The sequence below is a fragment of the Colius striatus genome, chromosome 11 (genome assembly GCF_028858725.1).
Source record: "Colius striatus isolate bColStr4 chromosome 11, bColStr4.1.hap1, whole genome shotgun sequence".
NCBI classification, from domain to species: Eukaryota; Metazoa; Chordata; class Aves; order Coliiformes; family Coliidae; genus Colius; species Colius striatus.
This window is the reverse complement of record NC_084769.1, coordinates 12,856,992-12,882,482: the sequence shown is the minus strand read 5'-3', so window position 1 is coordinate 12,882,482 and position 25,491 is coordinate 12,856,992. Positions and strand designations below refer to the sequence as shown.

Sequence of the window (25,491 nt, the reverse complement as noted above, 5' to 3'; positions counted from 1 at the left end):
AGATCTGAGGAGAAAGACCACAGGACTCTATATTCTGCCTTTCTGTTGGAAAATCTGTATGAGTTTCAACACGTCCCACGATGTTTAAAACTGGCCCCTTACAGCAGTCTTAGCATTTAATTAACACAATTTGCATTTTTTTCCTCTCCCTCTTGTCTTACTTTCACATAACATTTCATTAGGGGAAAAAAAACACCTCACAAGTGTTCCTTTGCTCTTTTTTTTTTTTGAGGGAGGGCTTATATCTTAGGGAAACACCTTATGAGAAGGGTTTAGTGGAATTTATAATGCAATTAGCTGCAAAGAATTTGTGCCCAGAAATGCTGCGATGGCAATACTGTCCTAAATCAGCATGATCAATGTGCACTGCCTTAACATTTCCCCACACAAACTTATTGTCTGTCTCAATTTAATAAATAGATGATTAGGTTCCTTGGCGCTAGAAATGGGTTGATATTTTGAAGAGGGGAAATTAGGCAGCCATGAATTTGAGAGATGTATACACACACACACACACTCATGCATTCATTGCAGGAGAAAGGGCTCCCATGGTCTTTTACTCAGAGCTTTAACCCTTGCTCTTTACTGTGGCACTACAGGGATGGCCAATGACTTTCCCTTTGGAAGATATTCCTCCAGTGCTACATGAGTTATGCTGTCAAGGTCAGAGCCTCCTGACAATTTGAGCCCACTGGAGTTATTGTGGGGATTAAACCAGCCTGTTGCACCCATAGGTGTTCCCACTGATATTTATCAGTCCCAATGGGAAAGGCCAAGAGTCATCACCATTTCACAACTACAGTCCATCACTAAAACTAACACAGACCAGAACTGGGACCTATGAGTGCCTCTTCACCTCAGCCACCTCTGAGCCAAGTCCCCAGTGTTACAGTAGTCAAGAAGTGGTTGCTGAAAACATACCCAATAAGGCTTCTTAGAAGGGGCAATCTTTTGATGCTTTTACTGTGGCTGCAGTAACTAAACTGATTAAAGCAGTGCTGCAAGCAGAGCACTAGAGTTCAGGCTGTTCTCACTCTGGTTTCAGAGAAGGAAGACACTTGGCCCTTGCTGCCTGAGCCCTTCTGCACTACCATCCTGCATGACATATCAGTCATCTGATCACCCACCAGACCTTAACGATGACACTTCTCGATGTTCAACCTGTATTTTTCCCTTCCTGCTGTCTGCTCCCTCTCATATAAAAATCTAATGCCTCCCCTTACCAGCAGCTACAACCTCTTAGGACTGGTTGCTCTGTAAGCTGGATCAGAAAGAATTAAAGGCTTGATCAATGTTTGCTGCTGAAACACCGCTTGGTGCAAAATCTTTGTGCCATACACATGATGCATTTCAAACACTGAGGGAAACTTATTTCAGGCCCTCATTTTAGTGCTATCCTGCCTTGAGAAGAAAGAAGCTTCTGGTAGTTGTACAAGCATACTGTTCCCCAGAAAAAGTGAAGCCAAACCCTGAGCTAATATGAAAACCTGTGGGATGCACTTAGAGAAAAGTGCTTCATTGAATTGATAGCTAGAAACTCAACATGCACCAATCAAATACTTTTACCTGCTTCCTCCCTTCCAGTATGAACCATGTCATCCTGGTATATTTGATATAATTTGTTTCTTCTGGTCTGTTCCCCACTAACTTCAATTCAAGAACCTGTTAGTAGAAGGTAAGGCATCAGCATGCACTAACCCAACCTAGCAGATCGCTCAAAAGCAAGCACAACTTCACAGCTGCTCTCTTTAAAAGACCCTTTATTATGTTGTGTTGGCATATGACTAATACATTAAAAAAAATTCTGACCCAGAAACTCTGCTTTCTCAAGCAGAGGTGTTTTCAGATGGATGAAGAGTGATATGGTTTTAAGGAAATGAAAAGAAAACAGCAGCAGCTTTCTGCGTCACACATGATCTGTCAAGTGCTGATCAAAAGGTCCAGTCTTCTGCCAATGAATTGCATGTCTATGCCAAGCACAACATAATGCTCTGTATGTCAACATTTACAATTTGCTATCACTCTTGCTATTGTATTAGTAATTAGTTTACAGCTGGAACAGACTGAAGGGAAAGTTTACAGGTATCCCCCCATTGTGTGCTGCTCTGCCCCTTGCTATTCATACCGGTGGCAAAATACTGACATGTACTCACAGGCTGTTTCTCCCGAGGTAGAGCCAAGTGTTGGATGTGTTAAACATGACTGTATTGTGCCATATGCATACATTGAATTTAGTTCAGCTTTCTCCATTGATATTTTTAGCCTAAGTAAGTCATCATTCAGATTTTCCATTTGTTGCTTTTTCTCCAGCAATGCCTTGCCCCTGCTCTCCCAAATTCTGCCTCTGCTCCAAATCATTAGGTCATATTCCACTGACCTACTTGCTTACATTCTCCCAGATGTATCAAAACAACTTCATGTGTAACAGTATGGGACTTTTAGTACTACTCCCAAACTACAGCTGCATGTATAAGCTGTATAAACATTTCTTACAGACATAAACAGATCGAATGTTTCAATTTTTAATAACCAGTCAGGAAAACTTGAAAACTGGATTAAAAAAGATGATCACCACTCTACCTCACCCTCAATTAAAAAGAATTCCATAGAGTTTTTGAACATCTAAAGTAAAAAGGATGCTTCTAAAAGCACCTGATACTCATACAACTAATACCAAAACAAGAGCCATTAAGTACTTCCCACAGAGTGACATGCAATGGCAAGATTTCCTTTATCTTCTCACGCAGAAAGCACTTGGCTTTCTGGAGCTCAGCATTCTTTTTTGAGCTCCAGATCTCCCTTTCTCTTTGGGGGTGGTTTTGGGGAAGAGTTAGCAAGTTTCCCAAGAGTTCTGTAGGTTAATCTTCACAGCTATGCAACACCAAAGCCCCTGTGAAGTTAGTGAGCAAGGACAATTTTCCCCAACTTCAGTTTCCTCACTATTTCCTGTTGACGTGTAATTTCACTTCTTCCACGTCCCACCCAGGACACTTTTGTCTTTAGAAAGATAAAAAAAGAAGAAAAAAGGTTGAGGGACCTTCCTGTGCAGCTTCAAACCACTCTGTCTAGCACTTATGGTTATGATATCACCACTTTCACCCCTGAAGAGGCTGAACAGCACAAGAGCTCACCTTTCCAGTGGGCACGACTCATCAGAGAGGTGTCACCTGTGCCAGGGCTGCCTAGTTGGAAATCTCCATCCTGCAAACTGGTTTGTAATGTTGAATGTGCCAGTGTACTACAAAGAAAAACCTCCCCTTTCCCTCATCACAAAGCAAGTGCAGGCACTAAGGGTAACAACTCCAACCACTGCTACCGCTGGTAGCCGTGGACACGGGCAAAGGTCCAAAATCAGGGGCCAGCTAGCAGACAGTAACTTTGTAGTCAACCCATTCCTCTAAGCAATATCCAAACCCATGTGCATCCTGCCTCTGCAGAAATCAACGACAACATTCCCACTGCACACAGTCACACAATTTGCCCTAAAAGAATTGAGGTAGCCTTTCCAATTTTCTTTGGAACAGCATCCAATGGCCTTCCTGTAGCAACAGTGAGATGGCCATTACTCCCTCTCACCCCCTCCCAGGGAAATGGATGGGTAAGGGAATCGTGCGACGATGTAATAAAGCCAAGATCCGACATTTAGGTCCTTTCGTGCTCCTTTTAAGTCATTTGCTCCTTGCAGTGAAATCAGATTAAGCAAAATGCCTTTTCGATGCAGATCAGCTGTTTTATGGAGCCAGCCATGCCTTCTTGTTAAAGGATGTTACTTTTTGTGTTCTTTGAACATTAGCCAAATGACTTAGGGTTATGGAAATATATTAATATTATGAAACATTTCCCCCAGCTTGTACATCTCTGGAAGTCCCAAGGCAGAGATCTCAGAATTATAATCAGCCAGTAAATTTGGAAATAATTAGCATAATAATTGTATTTCAACAACATAAACAGTCCATCTAAACCAATCTCTTTTGGCAATGATTGACACCAAGAAAATAAATGACGTCTTGCCCACCCACATGCTCCCATTCATCTGATCAACTGGATGCCATAACGCTGCTGCATCTCTCCAGCTACGTGTTACAAATGACCACAGAAAGATGGGAAGTTGCCAGAAAGACCTTATGAGACCCACATATTTACTGCAAGCTAAGAGTGATCTGTAAGAGTTCAGCAATCCCTCTTTCTGTCTTACCCTAAACCAACTATCTCACCCGATGATTGTTTTATAACATCTCTTGGGCCCTGCCTACGCTGAAGTCAAAGGTAGCAGTGGCCAGGGTCTAGTTATTGAGTTTGTTCTGATGGACCTACTCTAGGTGGTCCTGCTCTGGCAGAGGGTAGGACTAGATGATCTTTCAAGGTCCCTTCCAGCCCTTGAGATTCGGTGATTCTATGATTCAATTAGGCTGTTTGCTGGATTTACAGCGAAATGTAGATGTACAGATGACGAACACGTTGTCTATATAAGTAGTTTTTTTCCTCTCAAAAAGAGACACAAAACCCCCGGCCCACTGGGACATTAAACTTGTGATTGCATGTTCTTTTTGGATGGAAGCTTATAATATTTTTAGACTGGAAATTCTTTGTCCACTGTTATTAGTAAATAAATTAAACGAGCTCCGAATGACGGCAGCATCCGTAGGTGTGCTCAAGTTGACAATGGAACTAACATTCAATTATAAGAAAATGAATAGCTACAGATTTCTATAGCTGTTTGAAAATAGCTATTTTATTCTTATACTTAGGAGGGAGTGAGGTTATACGACTGCCATTTTAAACTTATGAAAACCTTCAGCGTTGGCAACATAAAGGACCATTGTCAGAAAGATGCTTTGGTGCATCTCTGACTTGAAGCACATGAGTAAGATGACAAAACAATCTGTATGTAATCACAAGGGAAACTGAAGTAAGTGTCTGCTTAGAGCTAAATCCAGGTTTAAGTATTTAACTCCTCAGACTGAAGTCTGAGGAGTTGATGGAAATCTTCCCACTGGCAAGTGCAGGTGTCTGGCCTGAAGCTTCTTATTTATCCCTGGCTTGCCAGTAATTTGGTGGTGGCAACACCCATGACGTGGCATCCAGACACAAAAGAAGAATTCAGGGCTGCCCCAAGCTGCTTCCCAATATAGCTGGTGCACAGGATATAGCAGACATGATCTCAGCTGCGTGGGAAGGTGAGAACTGTCTCCTTGTGCACTGCTATGCCTCGGTGCCTGCCCTTCCTGGGTCCCTTACGTGTACAATAGTGTTACTACAGAGGCTCATCAGTTGAGCTATAGCACATGCCCTTGTGTGTGCTCTGGTACTCAAATTAACTCCCCTGAGGTATAATCACTGCCTTCTAAAACTAAGTTTAACAGTTCACACTGGAAGCATGTGATTATCTAGAACAACTGGGCTATAGTGGGCTTCAGCTGCTGCTAACCAGTAAGGGCATGGTGGGCAGTTGTAGGTCTGTCTGGAAAAGGCAGCTCTCACTGCCTCATTGCAGTGGAGTGAGCAGCCCTGTGTTTTAAGGTGGTCTCAGAGCTGCTTATTCTGGTGAATTACCAACACAAGTCATGCAGCCTGGTGCCAGCCCACAATGCCACACTTAGACTGAGAATTGCAAAGGTGTAACTGCAGTAGTGCAGAAAAAAAAGAGAGAGAAGTAAAAATAGAAATAAAAGCAAAAATAGAAATAAAAGTAAAAACTGGGTCTAATTTGCCATCTGCTAACTCCATTGTCTCTTATAGTCTTATTGCTTTCCAAATATCTCCCACCCTCTAAAGAGCTGCTTTTTGATTATTTTCCTCAAGATTGCTTTGTTTTCTCCCCATGTTGTACCTCACCTTGTTATTTCCTCTCTACATTTATAACCTCCTCAGGTAATTTTCCGTTATTTCTATACCAGTGGCTGGGGTTTTTTTTTTTTGACACACCTCCCAGTTTAATATCTTCTGCTAGTTTAATTAACACAGTGACTGCACCCTCTCCAAGCTCGTGAATGAAGATATTAAATAAAGCCAGAGCTTGCGTTGCTGCTTGCAGTGCCCCAAGCGACTCCTCCCTGTAGCCATGCACGTTCCCATTAACGATTGCCCGATGTTCACAGTCCATTAGCCAGGTTTCAATCTCTACAGCAGTGTTCCTGTCCAAGCCAATTCCTATTTACACATCACAAGATTATTTAAGACACTACCATCCTCTGTGCTTCAGGTGTATGGACCAGTGAAGCTATGCTTTTAACCATCTGAGAATCTGTCCTTATGCAGCTCAGTGTCTTTGTTCTCTACTGCTGAAACTCTGTGCAAAAAGCAATCAGGTTTGATTTCCTCCTGCTCGGCTCAGCTGAGGTCCCAGCTCAGCTGTCAGTTCAGCCCAACCATCTTTCATTTCATCAGCATATGTGTGATGTTGCCTCTCAAATATTAATTCACGTTTGCCTGCATATTAACACCGACACAGATTGGTTTCAGTGAGTTTCCATTGCTGTCAATGAAAGTACAGCCGAGTCAATGCCATTTGTTTGTCTTGGTTTCAGTCTCTAGTATGGCCCCAGTGCTGCCAAACTGTAAGGACCAAGTGGGATTTAACACCCCATTGACACACTGTGTTGAATGGGGAAGGCCCAGGCATGCTCTATTGATTGTGTGCCTGTACACTGACAGATAGTTCCATTTCCCAAATCCAACCGGCGGTTCCCACACAGACTTACTGGAGCTACTTGTATGACTTTAGTGCATTGGGCTTCGGCAGCCTAAGAGCGACTCAATTAGCTGGGAGGAAATTGGCCTGCTTTCCTACAAATGCTTTTTATTACCTTTGCATTTCATGGCACTGGGGGTTTGCCCAAGATCCATGGTATTTGTAAAGGTAATTGGAGTTGTTCATTAGCTGGTTCTCTCAGACTCTGGGATATGGTCCATCTAGATTCCTTCACTCACAGATCTTCAGTTCTTTCCCTTATTCACATTCTTTGTGCCAAATCTCAGGATGATGTTAGAGCTGACTTAATGAAGATTCCCCCAGCTACAGGGGAATGTAGGCAGAGCTACTCCTGCTCACTCTACACCAAACCTATGGTGCATACATAAATGATGCACCAGGGAAAGGAGGTAATGGTGTAGCGTTGCTGCAGCCTGAGCTAAAGCACCAGCCAGCACATCCTGAGCAGCCCTGAGCTCTCAATTTCTCTCTAGGACAGGGCAGTCACAGTTTAGGAAAAAACAGTTCAGGTATTTCTGCTGTCCTCTCTCAGAGCTGTCAAACACATCTCGAACACTGAGTTCTGGTTCTGAATACTGACACAGCTATTTTTATTTTGCATGCATGCAGCTCCATTTCTTTATAATTCTACTTAAAAATCCATTATTTGCTAGTGGAGCTATTCCAGAATAGCGAGGCAGCTCCCTTCCAAGTGTGCCACAAAGGTTAAATGTTTTCTGGTATTTATTGTTTGTCTAATATTATTCTCTTCCTTTAGCCCCCTGCCTCTCTTGTGGCCCCCTTTAAACTCTTTTGCAAACACATAATTAATTCCTCCTGCACACCTTGGCAGAACTGAGGATCTCCCAGTTTAGCCAATGTGCATAACACTGCCAGCTCTCTCTTTGGGGAGACAAGGAGGGAAGAACACTTCATGCACCTGGACCAGGGAAGACCGTTAACTTTTCGCAAATGAAGCTAGGGTATATTTGAAATATTCCTCTTCCGACCAGTAGAGGGAAGTCATTAAGTACACAGCAGTCAGTGCAGGGTGATTTTGTTGTTCCCATCCCCACTGTTCTGCTTCCTTTAATTCTCTTTCTTCCAGCACAAGTGGGTGGGTGGGGGCAGATACACGTTAACCTCAGGAAAATGAGGGAAGGCAAAAATTGCAAGGAAAAAAAAAGTATTATCAATTATTAGATCAATTGATGTAGCTGGAAAAATCAGATAAACTTTTGAACACATCTGTCTGTCTGCAGGTCTGAAATAGCAGCTCACATGTTCAGAAACCTACCACCTTTTTCCAGATATACCCATGGATCTAATTAAAACCAAAACAACCCAAAACTTGTCTGCCTACCAATCTTTCTTCTCTGTACCCACTGATCATCACAGCTGCATTAATACAAGCCCAAAGAAAGGCTAGTGCAAGCATCCATGATGACTTAGCCTAGCCTGTAAGAAGGTAGAGCAGAGACCATATCCCTGAGCTGGCTGTGGAAGAGATACATTTGGTAGTACAACGAGGAGAAGAGAAGGCTGAGTCAATAGAAACAAACATGACAGGATGAATATGAAGCATCTAGCCTCAGTGTCACTTAAAACCTCACAATATGGCTTAAAGAGGAAAACAAAAAGTCATCCTAGAAGCTGGAATCTCTCAATATGGTGGGGGAAGAGGAACAATGTGGATTCCCACAGCACAGTGAGCAGCAACAGCCCTGGGAAGTAACAAAGGGTTTCTATGAAAAGCAGATGGAGTGGGGACCAATTTCCATTGGGAGACTGTTGTGAGCGGCTGCTTAGCATCCCAGAGGAGCAGGAGTAAGGAAATGTTTAGCCCCAAATTGGCAGTTTCCCCTTCTCTTTAAGAAGGTATCTACGAGAAGGAGCTATCTGTGACTTGCACACAGCAACATGCTGAGCCACTGCTGCCACGGGGTGAGGATACCTCCAAGAGATGCACACTGCTCTGCAGGCACAATCATCCCAGGACAGCCACACCTCCAGGCATACTTGACTGCTCAATTTGACTCAACCCAATGATATAAAGGGGAGAAAAGACACTAATAGATTTTGACTGAGATGCACCACTTAATCCTTTTTCCCCATCAGTAAGCTCTCTTGCTTTCCCTTCATAGCAGGCATTATGTAAATTGAGAGTCCCCTGAAGTGATATTTGCAACTGCAGGATCACACAAGAAAGGGCACAATGCTCCTTTGCCAATACAACCCCCTGCCCCTACTATTCTTTTTCAAATAATACTATACTCATGGTAAGTGCTAAAAATATGTACTCTACCATTCAAGCACTTAATGTTCTTAAATGCTACTTTGTTCAGGGGAAACAGTCTTTGTTAAACATGAAATTCACTGGGAAGAAAATTTATCTTTCAATCTGATTTATTATGTTTTTATATGTATATGTATGGGATGTATATGTATGGGATGTTTTTTTTTCCAGCTGATTACATCAGCTAAATCTCTCTCTAAAATGCCATGCAGCTAAAGCAAATACTTAAGGGAGGTCGTTGATAGCTTACTGGTGATGTTGGGTACCATCAATGGTTGGCTTATGTCTGAACTTTACAGCTACTTCCTGGGGCTTGAATGATGCACAGTGAAAAGGTCTCCAGGAAAAGTGAAAAAGCTTTATATCACAGTGCTATCAGTGTATGTGCTGTGACCAGGACAAATAAATGGCTTAGCCAATTGAAGTAACAACATATCAAATTAAGCTATAGGACAATGAGTTTTCCATGTCAGAGAGAAACAAGCATCCTCAGAGACCAAGGCTGACTTAGACAAACATTCCTCTAGTGCATTTGACAGTAGTTAAACTTCATTTAAACTTGAACATCTGTCTGTCTCCCCACTATAAAAAAGGTGTGATTTTCAGTGGCAATCAAAATGACCATCACCAAGCGAGAGACATTTACAATCCATACACAGATCCACTTTCCTACACCCTGAGCTTTATTTCTATTTGCAATGTCCAAAGCCACACCAAAGCCCCAGCCTCTTGTTTTATTCAGAAGGATTCTTCTTCCAAAGGTAGAATTGGTTTCTCTTTCATAACCCTCCACACTGGTATTTTATTGCCATGAATTATTTGGGATTAGTAATGAAGTGTGGATCACAGTGTCCAGAGTCCTTCACAGGAGGTGTCTGCTCTGCACTTCTTTGATTCTCAACAGCAACATTCCCACTTTATTAAAAAAAATTCATTGTACCTTCTGAATTATACAGAGTCCCAAGTGATCTGCTGAATATTCCCCCCATAGTCCAGTAGCTGTATTTATATTTGCTGCATAATTTGGTCAAGTGCAAGACTGACAGTCATGATGAAGTTAATGTGTATTGTACTGATGTTCTCCTAGAAATTTCAGGTATCAGGTGATACGTCAAATATTTAGTTTCCCTCTCATTGCCACATCCTACAATCTCACTGAGTTCTCACCTTATTCTCCCTCCCAAAAAATTTGCTTGCTGACATAAATGACTGTTTTTCTTGACCACAACTTCAGTGTTTGGCCCATAGCTTCTACAAGTGCAATGGTGATGCTCAGAGCAGATGCAACGCTCAGATGCTTCCCCAGCTTGCTTGAGGCATCAGTACGGAAAGAGTTTGACTGTGTGACTCATGACTAAAGCTGTGTATAAGGAAGGAAGGGCAGAAGGAGTTCTGTCCAGCACAATTGAAAAGAAAATCTGCAGAATCATCATCACAACCATCCTGCAAACTTACATTTGTCACTAATCCCATCTGTCTGATCCAAAGGCCATCGGATTTTGGATTTGGACCAATGTGCAGGATATCCAAGTCCCGTGTAGAATAAAATGTTGGCTCTCTTTATTGGCAGAGGATTTAGCAATAGGAAGAAGTTCAGTCCAAACCCTTTCTCCATGTGTGGCTGTTCCAAGAGCTCCTAATTCACAAGGGCTCAACCTTGACCCTACATCCTCCCATTTCTACTGCAGGATCATCTGGCTTTCCATCAGCACGAGTCTAATAAGTAACTCATATGAGCAAGCCACTGAGTAGCTGAAGGAAGATCTCCTCTCTACTTTGATAGCCAGCCATTAACTAATCATCATGGCAGTGCTGGGAAGGTGGTAGGTGGTTCTGTAACCCGACATGCCAAAATGTGAAGAGAGGATAATTTTTATTTCATTATGCTCTTGTTCTGCACAGTCTTCAATATTGTCAGTGTGCTGTATGAACTTTAACCAATTAATGAAACACAAACTGCTTATTAGGTGACCCAAAAGGTCTCTCCCCTACAATCTGTGAATTACAAATCAAAATCAACGTGCTACCGGTAAATGCATATGCATGAAATCTTGTAGGACATCACAGCTAAAATAGCTAATAATAAACCTCACAGCATTCCTGAGAAAGCAAAACAGGAAGGGAAAGGAAGCCAGCAAAAATAAATCACCCCTCTGCAAAACACTGCCTAAGCAAGTTAGCATCAGCTAAATGATCAATAGGTCACCATTATGTGTGGTATTTACATCTGATCTGCATTACTGCATTGCTGTGCTGAGATGTGCAACAAGGCTCGTATCAGCTAGCACTTCCTTCATTAAAATCTGCCTTCATATAAAATTCACCTTGATTTATGAGTTTGCCTTCAGTGCTGTGCATTTGAATATAACAGTGCCAAACTTTCGATGGTGTTCACCTGCTAGCTGGAGAGCAGAGATATCTCAAGATGAAAACAAACTAAAGATGGTTGCAGGAGGCTGATTATTATCAAAGAATGGAAAATAATAGACTTGTGCATATGCTCAGCCTTCTGCTATGATCATGTCACCGTGTATTATCATTTTCTGCTACTGAAAAGTAGTCAACAAGTCGTGTATTTCCTTAATCATGGATTTATTAACTCTTTCACAACACAAACCTACTATTATTATTTTGCTCTCATTACCTAAAAAATGTTGGAGGCAGTTTTCTTCCTATCTATTAGATAGAACCTTAGGTTTAGAATCTGGAATTCCATGTGTTTTCACTCTCTTTCATACATATGTTTTAAATTCAGATGGGCCCATATAGCAGCTCAGTTCAACCCTCATTTTCCAGAAGGTGAATTTTAGCTCCTTCGTCATTTGAATGTTAATTGTTCAGCATCACAATAAAACCACACATTCTCCTTGAAGGCATGAAAACTCCCTCCTGACCCTTAGAAAAATCTGTCAGTTATCTGTAAATATAAAGCTGGCTAATAACAAGTTCTGTAAGTAATTACACAGCACAGAGCACACAGAGCCTTCCCCTTACTGCAATAAAGCTATATTCTTCTAGGGAACACTGAGGAGTGGCAAATTTGTTGTATTAAATGAGACATTTTCAGACAAGAGTTAAAGAAAGGAGAGAAAAGAGAGAAGATGAACCTAAGGAAATATTCAACAGAAACAGAGAAAAGGGGCTTTGCTTGCTAAACAGATCTTACCCTTTCTGCAAATCTCTTTGCCTCAATCACCACACTGAAAGAGTATGACTCTGAGTTCTTAGCAAGTAGCCCCTTGCTCCTAAACATTTTGTTTTGGTCTGTCCAATGGCTGCAGATTTATTTGCTTGAACTCTTTCACTTCCTAACATCCTATAAATAAACCCATCTGGTCTATCTCTCATGTCCAAGACCCTTCTCCCCCCAGCCAAACTCATATAGTCCCAGTTAGCTAATGCCTTCCTTTAAATAAACTAGACTTGTCAAATCTTGATCTAATGCTTAGGCTCTGTATGTCCCTCAAAAGAAGACTCAGTAAGTAACAGTAAAAGTAAAGTAACAGCTGTTCACTGTTACTGCACACTAGATCAAGTACTCAGAGATGGATCCATCAAAGAGGCTAACTCCCTCCTGATACTACATTAACTCATCTGCTATTTTAAACTTTGCTTAGCTTTGTTATTATTTCTACTCCACTGCACCTCTCAGCATGGACATACTGCATTTCATAAGCCATTTACCCAGTTGATCAAGATTGTTCTGTGAGCAACTTCATCCTTCTAAATTTTAACCATTCTCCCTGTTTTAGCATTGTCTGGTAACATATGACAGCACAATATAAATCATGAAGAAAACATGAACACGAAGCCAAGCCTGTAACTATCTGCTTTGGTCACCAAATAAAAGGAAAAGTCTCTCTTTTCTTCATTGTTTGCTATGTAAAAAACAAGGGCATAGTCTTGCTCATCTCTATTCCTGCAAGCTTTTCTCATCAAGTTCTTCCTACTGACTTTGTCACGACTACTCACATAACTGAAAGGATTACTCTCACAGTTTGAAGCTTCCAGGATCATGTCCTAGTTCTTTACCTGTCTTAATAATTTATTACCTAAGCCATATATGCAGAGTGTGTAGAATAATAGATCCTGTGAAACTTTGTTAAAAGCCTCTGAAAATCCCGATATGTCTGATGCTTCCCTCCTATCTAGATCAATATTTATTTAATTTAAAAAAGGAATCCAATTTGCTTGACATGATTTACTTTCCAGAAATCCATGCTGACTCATATTATGATGCTGCACCATTAAACTCCATGAAACTATAGCTTTATGCTGCTAGAAAATGTATTTTTGAGACTGCACTTATAGGCAGTGGAATCCTCTGAAGGGCTGCAATGCCCAAGACAAGGAATCTAGCACATACTTATTGCCAAACTGGTCTGTCGTTTTCCAGCTCTAACTGTTTCCCTTTAAAACACCAAAACAACATTGACTCTTTTCAAATGATTAGATGCAAGCTCTCAGTCCTGGTGAGTATTCACACTGCAAACCATGGCCATGTATCAGGAATTGCCCAGAGTTACAAAATCCCTACATAGAAACAGCCCCCAACACACAGGGAATTTAGACTACAGCCATGATCCCACTGTTGATCTTATGTGTTCAGTCAGAAGCCAGGCCAGATCAGCAGAGACAGACGACCAAAATGTCAACAGCACAGAGCTATATGAAGGAACAAGCAGCTGCAGCATTTTCTTCTGTTTGTGCTTGTGTCCTAAACAATGCTTCACACTGTTCAAGTGACCTGAGGGAGGCTGCTCCTCTTGTGGTGGCCTGATGCCCCTCCACTCATCTCACTGCTCACTTCTCTGATCCCATGCTTCACCTGGAGACTGATGCTCAAATACAACAACGCGCTACTGTCTCAGCATATTGTCTCTTGCACCCTTAGTCCTGTCTGCTCAGATAATGGGTGGTGTTCTCTTCATTGAGTAGAAACACCAACAGAGTATGCCACTTCAACACTCATCTTTTCCTCAGGCTTTACCTCCCAGTTCTGTTGCTATCTCTGAATTCTACATGGCTGCCTGGGGTAATTTCTGTCTGGTATTGATTGACAGAGGGGGCAGAATCCTCTCTGCTTTCCCATGCTCTCCAATTTGGCAGTTCTCAAAGCATTTCCAGAATCTCATCCTACCAACAAGCATTTACCCAGCTGTTTGTCTGATGAAATTTCCATTTTTATTCTTCCTCCCCTCCGTTTCCTCTTACCACGCAATAACAATGCACTGAACTCAGCTCTTTCTGATTTCTTAGAGGACAATTTTTATACATACAACAGTCAGAATGGGCTGGAGTATCCTGGCATGTACTTGCCAGACTGGCACTCGTCAGGACTGTGAAACAGAACAAAATCCCATTGCAGTAATAGGACTTCTTACCCCCTCTGGGACAGTATGGCTAAATGTCCCTTCAACCCCACATGTACTGCCACAGCTGGGCATGGAAACACAAACCTACCCAATTCCAACTCGACATAAACACAGAATTTGTTCAGCTACTATCAAGCTGTTTGTGCTATTTCTCATCAAGTACCCTACCTTGAACTCCATAGGGGTGTACTTCTCGTTCTTGGGGGTTGTGTTGCCCTTGTAATGGAGATGGTTGGGAGTGGTTGGGTGGATAACGGTTGACTCCTGGGACTGCCTCTGACAGCGCTGGCAGTACACATAAATCACAAATGTTAAGAGGCTGGAGCCGAAGAAGCAGGAGACCCCAGTGGCAATCAGATGGATGAGACTAAAACCTGCAAGAGAAATGACAAGAGATGCTATTTTTAAAGAGCAGCCTTTTTACCTTGTCCCGACAAGACCACAGGTGCAAATCAGAGCTATGACATCTTGGGATCAATGTTAATAAGCTGTTGAAGCCAGAGTCTTACATTCTAACATAAACTGACATAATCTCCCTGAAAATTGGTCTCCCCACTGCAGCTCTGCCTTATGCAGTTTAACAGGTTCATGCATTGTTTTCCCAAAGCTCCCTCTCTGTCTCTCCTCTCTCCCTTCTATTGATATTGAAACTAAACATTATGTTAAGCTGACAGCTAAAGAAATGAGCCTTACAAACAATGCACATTAATGGATTCCAAAGCATGTGCGTGTCATGGAAATAAGGGGATAAAAATGCTCAGTGTTTCTCTGAAGAGGAAGGAAAGAAGGGAAAGCCCTTTTCGTCAGCTGCCCAAAATGCCTACGGGACAGTGTGTGGGGGAGATACACATTCCTTCCCCATGTAATCCAAGTGTGCTCAGCATTCTTTCTTCCTCATGGAGTGGCACTGCCTTGGCCACTACCTTGGTCTCCACTACCTCTAAGGTGTATTTGTACCGCTAACAGTGAAAGAGAGGGCCTCAGGGGAATGGGAAAGAGAATGTGGACAAAGGAAAGGGCGGAACTGCTTGAAAAACACTTCTTTGTTAGCTCTCTCCACAAACTGGAAACATAGGGAGCCACTTGCAGGCAGGTGCCAGTGAGGTAGCTATAGTGCAAATGTTTCAAACAGAAAAGCTCTTGGACTATAAAAGCCTCCTACAGAGATGTCTCCACGTGGGATTGCAGCAGCATCCTCCAGGCAAGGCACTGACCTCTGGAAGGAGCTGCAGTTGTGCATCCCACGCACTAAGTCACGGTTGTCGCTGGTGGGGGAAAGGCAAAAGTCAAACAGGGTTCCTTGTTCCTCCCTCACCTCAGAGGGTCTCAACCCCACGGTGAAATAGCCAACAGATATCCACTGACAACAGAAGACACAACAGTGACCTGTGCAGTTATCAAGTTAATGAAGAGACTGGAGGCAATCTTGGGTGGCAAAACCTAACGACCCTGTTGTCTTTTGCTACGTGGAAGGGGCAGATCTATACAGAGAAAGAATCCACAACGATGACTCCAAATGTTAATGTCTTTCCTCTGTCTTTGCTCTGTCATCTTTGGAACAGGAATGACAGGGGTTCCAGTGTCTGGAGGGGGACTCCTGACTGCTGAGCCCCGGGAGAAGCTGTCCCAGAGGTCAGCCACCCTGGCTCGGCAGCGACAGGAGCCGTAAAATTCACGTGATGCTTAGGAAGCCAATTCATTTGGACAGACTGCTGTGTCAACCTGACTGTGTGCAGAGAAATGGAAGGGGCTGCTTGGAGAGAGGCTTTAAATGAGGTTCATTCTCAGTCTGATCACGGTGTGCATTTTTTTTGGTGCCATCTTACATTTTAACTGATACGCTTTTCAAATAGAGAATCCTGCCCATTAATCTACAGCTCACCTCTAATCTGTAGTTAAAAAGTACCCTCCTGAGTTGAAAAAGAACAAAACCAATAGAGTTCTACAGCAAAGCAATGCACTTCAATCATAATTACAGTAAGGAACATACTGAATTTAGTAGACTGATGAGCTACATTTATTTTTTAAAACACGCTATAGAATTCTATTGCAAGATCACCACTTTCTATTGTGATTCGGACGATGGTCCAAAAAAACCAGCAGAAAGATGACAATTTTCTCTCAAATGTTACAAGGCTTTTCCAAAATATTTCCTTTCTGAACACCTCCACCTGCTTTACATTACTCACGAGAGCTAAAACACAGAATATGCAACGGTGCTCAGTAAAGCCTCAGGACACTCTGCCACATCCTCCTCCTGCCCAGCTTTGCTTACATTGCAGTGAGTGTTTCATTTCCTTGCTACATTTGAAAGTCACTACAGTAGGAAAACCCTCTCTTGTGTTTGACTCTCACCTTTGAAAGACCCATCTGATTTTTTTTTTTCAGGTGACTTTAGCTGTATCTTAGGGAAAAAAACCCCAAATTGTTTTGTTTGCAGAATGTGAGTCATCAGGGGAGAAGCTTTCTGGTTCATCACTTGGAAAATATAGATTTTCTGAGATGCATCAACAGGGCTTCTATTGATTGGCTTCTTTGCCAAATATTGTAGAACACTAAGTAATATATAATATTAGCTGTGGTAAAATGTAGATTGCAACAGCAAATACAATGGTGGTGGTAAAAGCAGGAAAATGCAGACGCAGCGCAGAGTGGCAGCCACAGCAAGGAGTCCTGGGGCTGACACCTTGCACCCTCTGAGGGAGGAGGAGCAAGGCAGAAAGACAACTGTTACATTGTAGGTGCTGAAATCTTAATTCCAGTGATTGCCCCACAGTCACAAACTGAGAGGCCACATTTCCATGCCACAAGCCATTTCCATGCCTTGTTTTTTGCCACGATCTCCAGAGAGAGAAGAGATTTTGGCAGCCTACAGATCACTTAGATTTCAAGGAAGCTAGGATGTGACGATAGCAGGAACTGACACGGCCATTAGTAGGAAACTAGCATTTGAAAATGTCCAAGGAACTTGCATTTTTATCATAAGGGCTCCTAGGACAGCGGAAAAGTGACACTAATGACTGGATCTTTCCAAATTACATGCAGAAAGGAGACACAACTTCTGTAAGAGGTAAGAACTTGAACGAAAAGAAGTGTTAGGAGTATAAACTCTAATCTCATCCTATATCAGCAAAGCATCTGTTTAAGAGACCCTGTTCACTGAAGTTTTTATAGGCTTTAAACACCTGCCTCCAAACAGCTGGAGGCTTACAGTGGTGGAATGGGGAATATCCCCTTCTTTCTCCTGAACCACTTACCCAGTGGGTAGAGAGAGACAAGCGATGTGCTCCTTGGTAATTAATGACCCTCAGCGGACAACCCAAACCCCCAAATAAAAACCTTGGAACTGACAAGTGGACATGTGATATGTTCCTCCAGTCTGACTCAGACAGCAAGACTCCAGTGGAATTAAGTCTATCAGTGAGATATGAGCTGTATAGATTAATGGTTTGGTTGATACTGACAGGGAGAAAGCAGACAGGTTAAGATAAAAATAAGATATATGGTCAGTGGTACCTTACCTCCACATTTTGTGCTCTCGTCAATGCTGGAGGCTGGCAGGATCACTAAACAAGGAGAAGAAGATGAGAGAAAGTTATGATTTTGTCATCACTTCTTTAAATAATCAAACCCTCTGTGCTCCAGACACAAGAAGGTGCTCACATGTTCTGCAGAAAGCTGAGAGCCTCTCTAAATTGAAGGACAAGCTTAGTGCTAAACACATGCAACAAAACCTTTCTGGAGACCTGACAATTCCAGTACTGTTACCTGATCACTGTTTAGTTTCTTCAATTTAGGGGAAAGAAGATAACCATGAAAAAGAAGAATTGCCTAGAGATCTCAGATTTTTAAGTCAGGGCACTGTAATCCTGAAAAGAGCATGTGAAAAGGGGTTATTCAGTCTAGATCCATATCAAATATTTGTCTGAGAGATTCAGTTTCCACAAAACACAACGTAGAAGATGTCGATGACCATCTGTCCATCAACACTGCTGCTCTGCTAGACCCTTGATTAATCTCCCCATTTCACATTATCAATTTTCTCCATCTGCCTCACCTCATTTCTTCACTCTTTTGGGATGCTTCCTTCGATACTTGAACTCAAAGACCTTCTGTTGCCCATATCCATACTGAGAACAGAGATGATTTTTACAGCTCAGCCTGGGATGAACTATGCAAGGTTAAAAGCTTCCATTCAGGTGGAGCAATATTAGTTATTTATTACAGATCTAAGCAATTCTGTTTTAAATACATGCTAAACTGCCTTATAGGAATGCCAGTTACCCTACGCCTGCCACAAGGGAGTTTGTAACATGCTTCTTTCTTTGCTTGTTTTTACAGAAGCATTCAAACCCAATTTATAGTTTAGAAAATCTCAGGCTGTTCTTGACAGCCTTGGCACGAGCTGCTCTCCTGAACTGGCCCACCCTCTCCCTCCTTCATGACACTATACATACCAGGAATTTCATTGTACAGGCAATCTTGGTACTGCGTACTGTTTCCGACGCACTGAGAAGGGTCTGGGCTGTGTATCTTGCAGTACCGGCTGCGGTACTGGATGCCCTCTTCATTACACAGGCTCCACTCTGACCACTCTGACCAGCCACCTGAAATCCAAGATCAGGAAAACAGAGACAACATCAGCAAGAGGGAAAAGGATCCCTTGTAACTAACAGACTTCTTCAATGTCTATATCTTGGCCTGGGGGCTTCTCACGTATCTAATCCAGGGGCATTTAGTGAATTTCATTTTCCAATACAAAAAGCAGTGCCAGCATCATACCCTACTTGTAGTTTTCTTAATACTGACTGAAGCAACTCTTAGTAGAACACTGTGCAGCTCAAGAGTTTTATTACAAGATTCTCCATCAGCTCTCTGGTTAAAGACACACAAACATCTGGGTGGGGCGATGCTGCACCAGGATCTCCAAGCTTTGAGGTGGCCTCTTGGGGATACCTCAGGCAGCCAGCACAAGTTGCAGCAGTTAGAGGGTTTTGCTGAGGTTCCTAAGGGCAGAAGTCAGTCTGCACTGAGTCTGAAATACACAAATGTGGTTCAAAACCAGCACAGGTCTAAACTCTGCCCTCTGAGTCATAGTACATGATCATCTGCCTGTCTGTGTAAGTAAAAGGAAAGATTGTCCCTTCAGCAACTGTGCAGATTGATGCTTTGTGACTCTTTTTGTTTGTCTTTTAAGCTTCCACATCAAAGACCCAAGCTCCTGCTTTTTTCAATTACTTTAAATGGATCAGCTGTTCACAAGATTATGCCTGTCAGGCACTCGAATGCCAAAGCATGGACTAGGGTACAGGCAGAGACCAAGATGATGCACTGCAGTTGGGATGTCTCCCTTTTCCCTGGCTCAGCAGACATTTACCAAAAGGACAGAAAAGCTTCTAACTGGTGATGATTCTGATGTATTTTTTAAACATTTTGCAGATATGCCTTGCTCCCACCACCCCCCAAGCCAAGTGGAGCAGGGGCGAGGCCTGGCTACCTTCGCATGGGTGCGTATTGCAAAGGGCCTCCTCAGTGTGCAGACCAATGCAGATGTCCTCTCCGCTAGACGGAGCTGGGTTGGTGCACGTTCGAGTGCGCTGGTAGTGGCCTCCTCCACAGGTTGCTGAGCAGTGAGACCAAGGAGTCCAGCAAGACCATGAACCTTTCACTGAAGGACATTGAAAAGCAAGGAGAGAGGCAGATGCTGTTGGTTACTCCTCTCACTGTGACAAAGCTGAAGAGTCCCAGTAGCCCACCCTCCAGATCCATCCTGTCCAGACTAGCTAGCAGTTTCTTGCATCCCAGGACATTTGAGCCCGATAACAAGAACTTCATAACAAGAGAGGGTATAAATGTGCTACACTGAGGATGCAGAATGAAGTCTATGCTCAAACAGACTGCATCATGAAGTGCCTAAATTGAAACTATTCTTTAGGATAGTCACTGACATATTCTATTTACTCCAGTCTAGCTCAATCTAGTCTACATCTTTTTATAAAACAGCATCGTTATTATCAGTAGTATATTGTCTCCTGACACTTCACCTGAAGCAACAGCAGATTTACTTGAGAAAAAAGCATTGTACCACCTAAATGAAGCTTATACAGCACCTTTCTGTGGGGGCTTCAGGTCCTCTAGTTCCAGTCTTCATGAAACAGAAACTCAGGGGCTTTATTTATTGTCCCTGTTTGTTGCAGAAGAGATTGGACTAGATGACCTTTAAAGGTCTCCTCCAACCCAAACCATTCTACGATTCTATGATCTGAGCACAGCTCATAACAGGTTAATAATAAAACTATAGGGGGACTTAAGATCCTCGATTCCCACCTCCCCCTTGTCAGGCGACTAAGCTGCCTGATTTTTGGGTCCACATGCCATTAATTCAGAAGATAATAACCTGATGGCTTAGTGCAAGATAAACCCAGGATTTGTGTATATACATTGAGTGAGGCAGGGAAAGAAGGAGACACAGAGAAATAGTAATCATGCACTCAGAACAGATTGTAAAACATCATAGTGTCCAAAGGGAGAAAACAGCACAGAAGAAGGACACAGACATTAGTGAAAAGCCACTGAGAGCTTCCAAAATAGTACTAATAGCTACCTTTATAGTGCTAGAGTTATTTTCTTTTTATAGGCCATAGAGTGCAGTTTTTGACACTCCTGCTACGCTCTCGCTGCACATTCTGATCATATCTGCATTGGAATTTTCTCTTTGTATTGAATTTTAGAATCATAACAATACAATTATGATACAGCATTTCCAAGTCTAGGCCACAAACTATATTGCCAGAGGTAGATAATGACTAGAACTGCAAAGGCAAGGTAATTTGTGTAGGATCACTTAAATTTAGTCTAGATAGTTATTACAGAGCAAGGAGAAAGATGAGAGAGATAATACAGTAGACAATGGTCTATTATTACTATTCTGGATCAGGAGTGCAACATAAACATGAGGACAAACTTGAAAACCAGGAAACCAGGCAAGAATACTCCCTGCTGGCTGCGCAGGAAATGGTAACTGATGTCAAGAGGAGATGCCCATCGCAAGAACAATACGTAAGCAGGAGAGGGGGAAGAAACAAGTGTTCACAAGAAGAACTGCCACATCAAGCATCTCTACACAGTATTAAGCCACGTTTATTAACCCTGTCTCCTCATCAAGGTGCAGATTCACTGTGATGCCCTCCACTGGATGAAGCATTAAACCTTCTTGAAGCAAAAAATTGCTAGACAACCCACGATATTACTTCCTCTAGAGGATGTGGCTGCGTTATCCTCTGAGCTGAGGCAAAATGTAAGTCATAGCACTAAAGATCCACGTACATGGATCATTACAATAGCTTTCCAACACATTAAGGAAAAATCCCCCAAATCAAAGGAAAAAAAACCCCAAAATGTTTGGAATTACAGTTTGGGTTTCTTTTTTTGTGGCTCTACCATTAAGAAGGGGAAGAGCACCTCTGAATTTCATGCAGGAAGATATTGATGGTTACCTGGGCAGGGGTGCGGGTTGCAGTCTTGGTACTCCATTGCAGACCCCACGCAGGGCAAGCCACCATTTTTAGGTTCAGGGTTTGTGCATGTTCTCTTCCTGGTCCTAAAGCCCAACTCACAGTCCCTGGAACAGGAAGACCAGGCCCCCCAAAAGGACCAGCCCCCGTTGATTATCCGTGCAGAGGTCTTACCGGTCTTGAGGAGGTCATCAACAAGAGCTTCAAGGAAAACAAACAAGAAATCATGAGAACACAAAGTAATCAGTTGCTGGGCTTTTAAAAGCAGCTTCAGCTCATGAATATAATTGAAATTTATGTGTCCTGGGGAACAGTTTCTGTTGCAAGCCCTTAGCAAGAGTTTTGTTCTACGGGGTTACAGCTAAGCTAGACACAAGAGGAAATCTGTACACACACAAAATGAGGCTACTGACAACCTTGATAAATGACCTTTCTCGGTAGCAAACTGTGGCAGTCAAGGCTGTGCCCTCAGGACATTGCTTTGCATCACAGCAGGACTGAAGGAAATAACCCCGTGGCAGTGCATAAGGGGAACTCCAGAGACAAAGAAAAGACACAATGTCCTGTAGAATGGATCCTCTCTTCTTTTCTACAGCCTGTTCAATTTGGGGCAGTCTGGCAGTAGCAAGAACAAATCTATACATTGCCATAAGCATAGAGCAAACTGTGTTGATCTCACAGGACTCTCACCAGCCCTGCCATTCTGGGGAGACACTAGTCCTACAAATCAAGACTTAGACAGACGTAACTAGGTTCTCGCTATTCTGAGAGGATCCCCCTTCCACTACCAAATCCAAGCTTGCCCTACAGTCCCCCAGAGGCGGCGAGACGTACAGTCAGTATCACACACTGCTGAGCCATCGTTGGGACAGAATCGACTCTCAGTTTTCTTCCTCCCAAACTGCAGCTCGTGGGGATCAGCCAGTTGGGCACGACACGTGTAGCGGAAGCGCTGCTCCTGCCGGGCGCCGTTCTGGGTGATGTTGACGGGCATCCACGGGGTCCAGGGTGTGTTCCTGCGCACCTCCGGGCAGCTCTCTGGGTTGCAGGTCTTATATTCCTGACAAGAGGGAAAACCAGTCTCTCCTTAAACAGCAGCAGCTTAACTGACAGAGATTTACTTTCACTCCAGAAAATGAGAGGATACTCTCTGTGTCTCAAACAACCTCCATCCACCTTATCTGCCCTCACAGGCACAAACCAGTGCTGGGAACAGCACAAAAGGTGGTGACTATGGAGGCGGTGGAGGTACATTGCTTCAGGTGGACCTCAAGGGTGAACTATTGCATGCTATTTTTATGTCTCCATCAGGTCTGTGTTTCTTTGCTGACTCAGAGTCCTGTGGGGCTTCGGAAGCTTGGTACATTATGGACAGGAGAATAATTCAGGCAGTAGACAATAATAACAGCAAACAATTTTCCTGCCGTGACTCTGAGATGCTGATTTCAGGTCAGCTCAGAGTGGCCTCACGAGGATAAAATGTTGGTAAGGTTTATTCCTTGAAAAGTTTACAGGTTTACTTTTAAGATGTGTTTAGATTATCTCTTTTTATAGCTATTTTTGTTCAGCTGGTTTTTTTGAACTCTCTAGTGAAGGCTATAAACCATTCGCCATCCTCAGTGCACAGCATCCATTGAGTATAGATAACATTCTGTCTGGATGGGGATGGGCTGATTTGAGTTCTCTGTAAGTCTCACCACTACTGGGAGGAGTTCCAGTGAGAAAAACATCATGTTCCTGTTTAAAAATAATTAAATGAAAGGGTCTTTTCTAGCAGAGGGAAAGAAATGCTTCAGGACTTTGTGATTCTAGAGTAAATGCCAAACAGCTTGTGCACAGATGGGAGGTTCCAGATCAAATCTTCTTACACTGAAAGAAAACTCTCCACAAAACTAATTAAAACAGCTGCATGAAACAGCTGCCAGAACAGGAAAAGGAAAATAAAGAGATACAATGGGTAGTCATTGCCTCACTGATGGGTTAACTAGGTGTTTGATCTCTTATTTACTCAGGTATGGCAGTGAGATTTATTTCTGATGCATGTAGAGGCTCTTTGACTCAATAGGATCATCCCTGGAAGTGATAGAAGGAAAAAAAAAAAAAGCATAGTGCTTTTCAGGTAAAGGACTTAATGTCTAAGCCTACAGAGGCCCAAGGAAGTCATCTGTACACAAGTCTGTCCCTACCTGTATACACACAGACACACTGACACAAACACACTCTCAAACTAACTTCAGGAATCCATCACCTCTCAGCGTCCCAGATCGTTTCAGCACCCTCTCCAGCAAAAGCTGAACATAGCATTTTCTTCTAGCTTGAGAAATAAAACCAAGGTAGAGAAGGGAGTTAAAACCCAACATCCTAGATGCTCTTTGTCAATAGGTGCCCTGTATGCAACGTCAATAAACAATACATACCACAGCACAGCCCGGACATGTATTTCCATTTTCACAGGACCTCTGCCTTGAGTGAATCCCTCCACCACAATTCACACTGCATTTATTCCAAGGACCCCACGAAGACCAAAAAATCGGTAATGGACATGGACTGTTCTCATTGCAGAATCTGTGAGAAGAAAGTGTGTTGCTCAAAAAACATCCATGTCAGCACATCTGAGGGACAAATGGCGATGGACACAAGACTGGACATTGCATGTAGGTGCAATTCCTGCATGCACAGAAAGCCACCAGACAGAAGTGTCAGATTAGCAATATTCCTCTCGGTGGTAGAGAACTATACCCTTTGTACAGAACACAGAGTGGTTAACCAGGCTGAGCTCAGTGAGATAGCTGGAGTAAACGGTCAAGATCAGGTTTTTTTTAAAGGGCTCTAACCTCAAAACTTTTATGCACTGAATTCACAAAAGAGTCCATAAGCTGAAGCTCATGTGTCACAAAGAGAGAGAATGGATGGTCAATGTTTTCAATGGGATGAGTAGTGGGAGGTGAACTCAACAGTGATCCGTCACTAATGGCAGGTGCTAAACACTTGACAATCTTTTCTTGGGGTGCTTTTGCCCTTATTGCTGCCTGGACCCTAAGAGACTGGTGTTTGTGACTGCAGCTGAACTAGTTGCTACATGTGTCTAAAAGCAGGCTCCAAATTAATGCTATTTCATGTTCCCTTTTCAAAAGGTAACTTTAATTTTGTTCAGCTTTTTAATCAATATTGTTCCCAAATTGAATCACACAGGGCTGCAGTTGACTCAGATGTAGTCCTTAAAACCCAAAAAGGACCATTGTGAATGGCCACAAATCAAACCAAACATTAAAATGTCCTGAATCAAGGAAGTTAAATGAATTGCCCTTTGTATTCTGAGAAATGCAGAGAGATCTGTCTTAAGTGACCACTCAAGGGACAAGCAACAGTCTGCTGCCAAGCAGAGGTGGCCTTTAATGAAATGTCAAATCTGGAAACTAAATTGGGGTGCCTTGAAGCATGTGTTTAATGAGGGGCTGGGCTCAAAGAAGTGTAATAGTGCAGATGGCTCAGTATGTATTATTTTTAGTGATTTCGGATTAAATTTGCTTAGTTTAGAGGGGAAAAAAAAACCCCAAAAATGGTTTTTCTGATGCTGAGCCCCACAAAACCTCAACCCTGGATCTGTGAGTTAAG

At 42.7% G+C, this 25,491-nt stretch overlaps 1 protein-coding gene across 2 annotated transcripts in view; it reads right to left on the bottom strand.

Moving 5' to 3' along the window:
• Nucleotides 1–25,491, bottom strand: part of SEMA5B (semaphorin 5B) — a 276,815-nt gene that overhangs the window by 6,850 nt on the left and 244,474 nt on the right. For both annotated transcript variants that reach the window (XM_062005005.1, XM_062005004.1), the window contains exons 17-23: nt 24,294–24,441; nt 22,711–22,936; nt 21,859–22,077; nt 19,860–20,030; nt 18,820–18,969; nt 17,884–17,928; nt 14,531–14,736 (exon numbers count right to left, since the gene is read on the bottom strand). In XM_062005005.1, the coding sequence (XP_061860989.1) occupies nt 14,531–14,736; nt 17,884–17,928; nt 18,820–18,969; nt 19,860–20,030; nt 21,859–22,077; nt 22,711–22,936; nt 24,294–24,441 (1,165 nt within the window). The remainder of the gene's footprint in view (nt 1–14,530; nt 14,737–17,883; nt 17,929–18,819; nt 18,970–19,859; nt 20,031–21,858; nt 22,078–22,710; nt 22,937–24,293; nt 24,442–25,491) is intronic.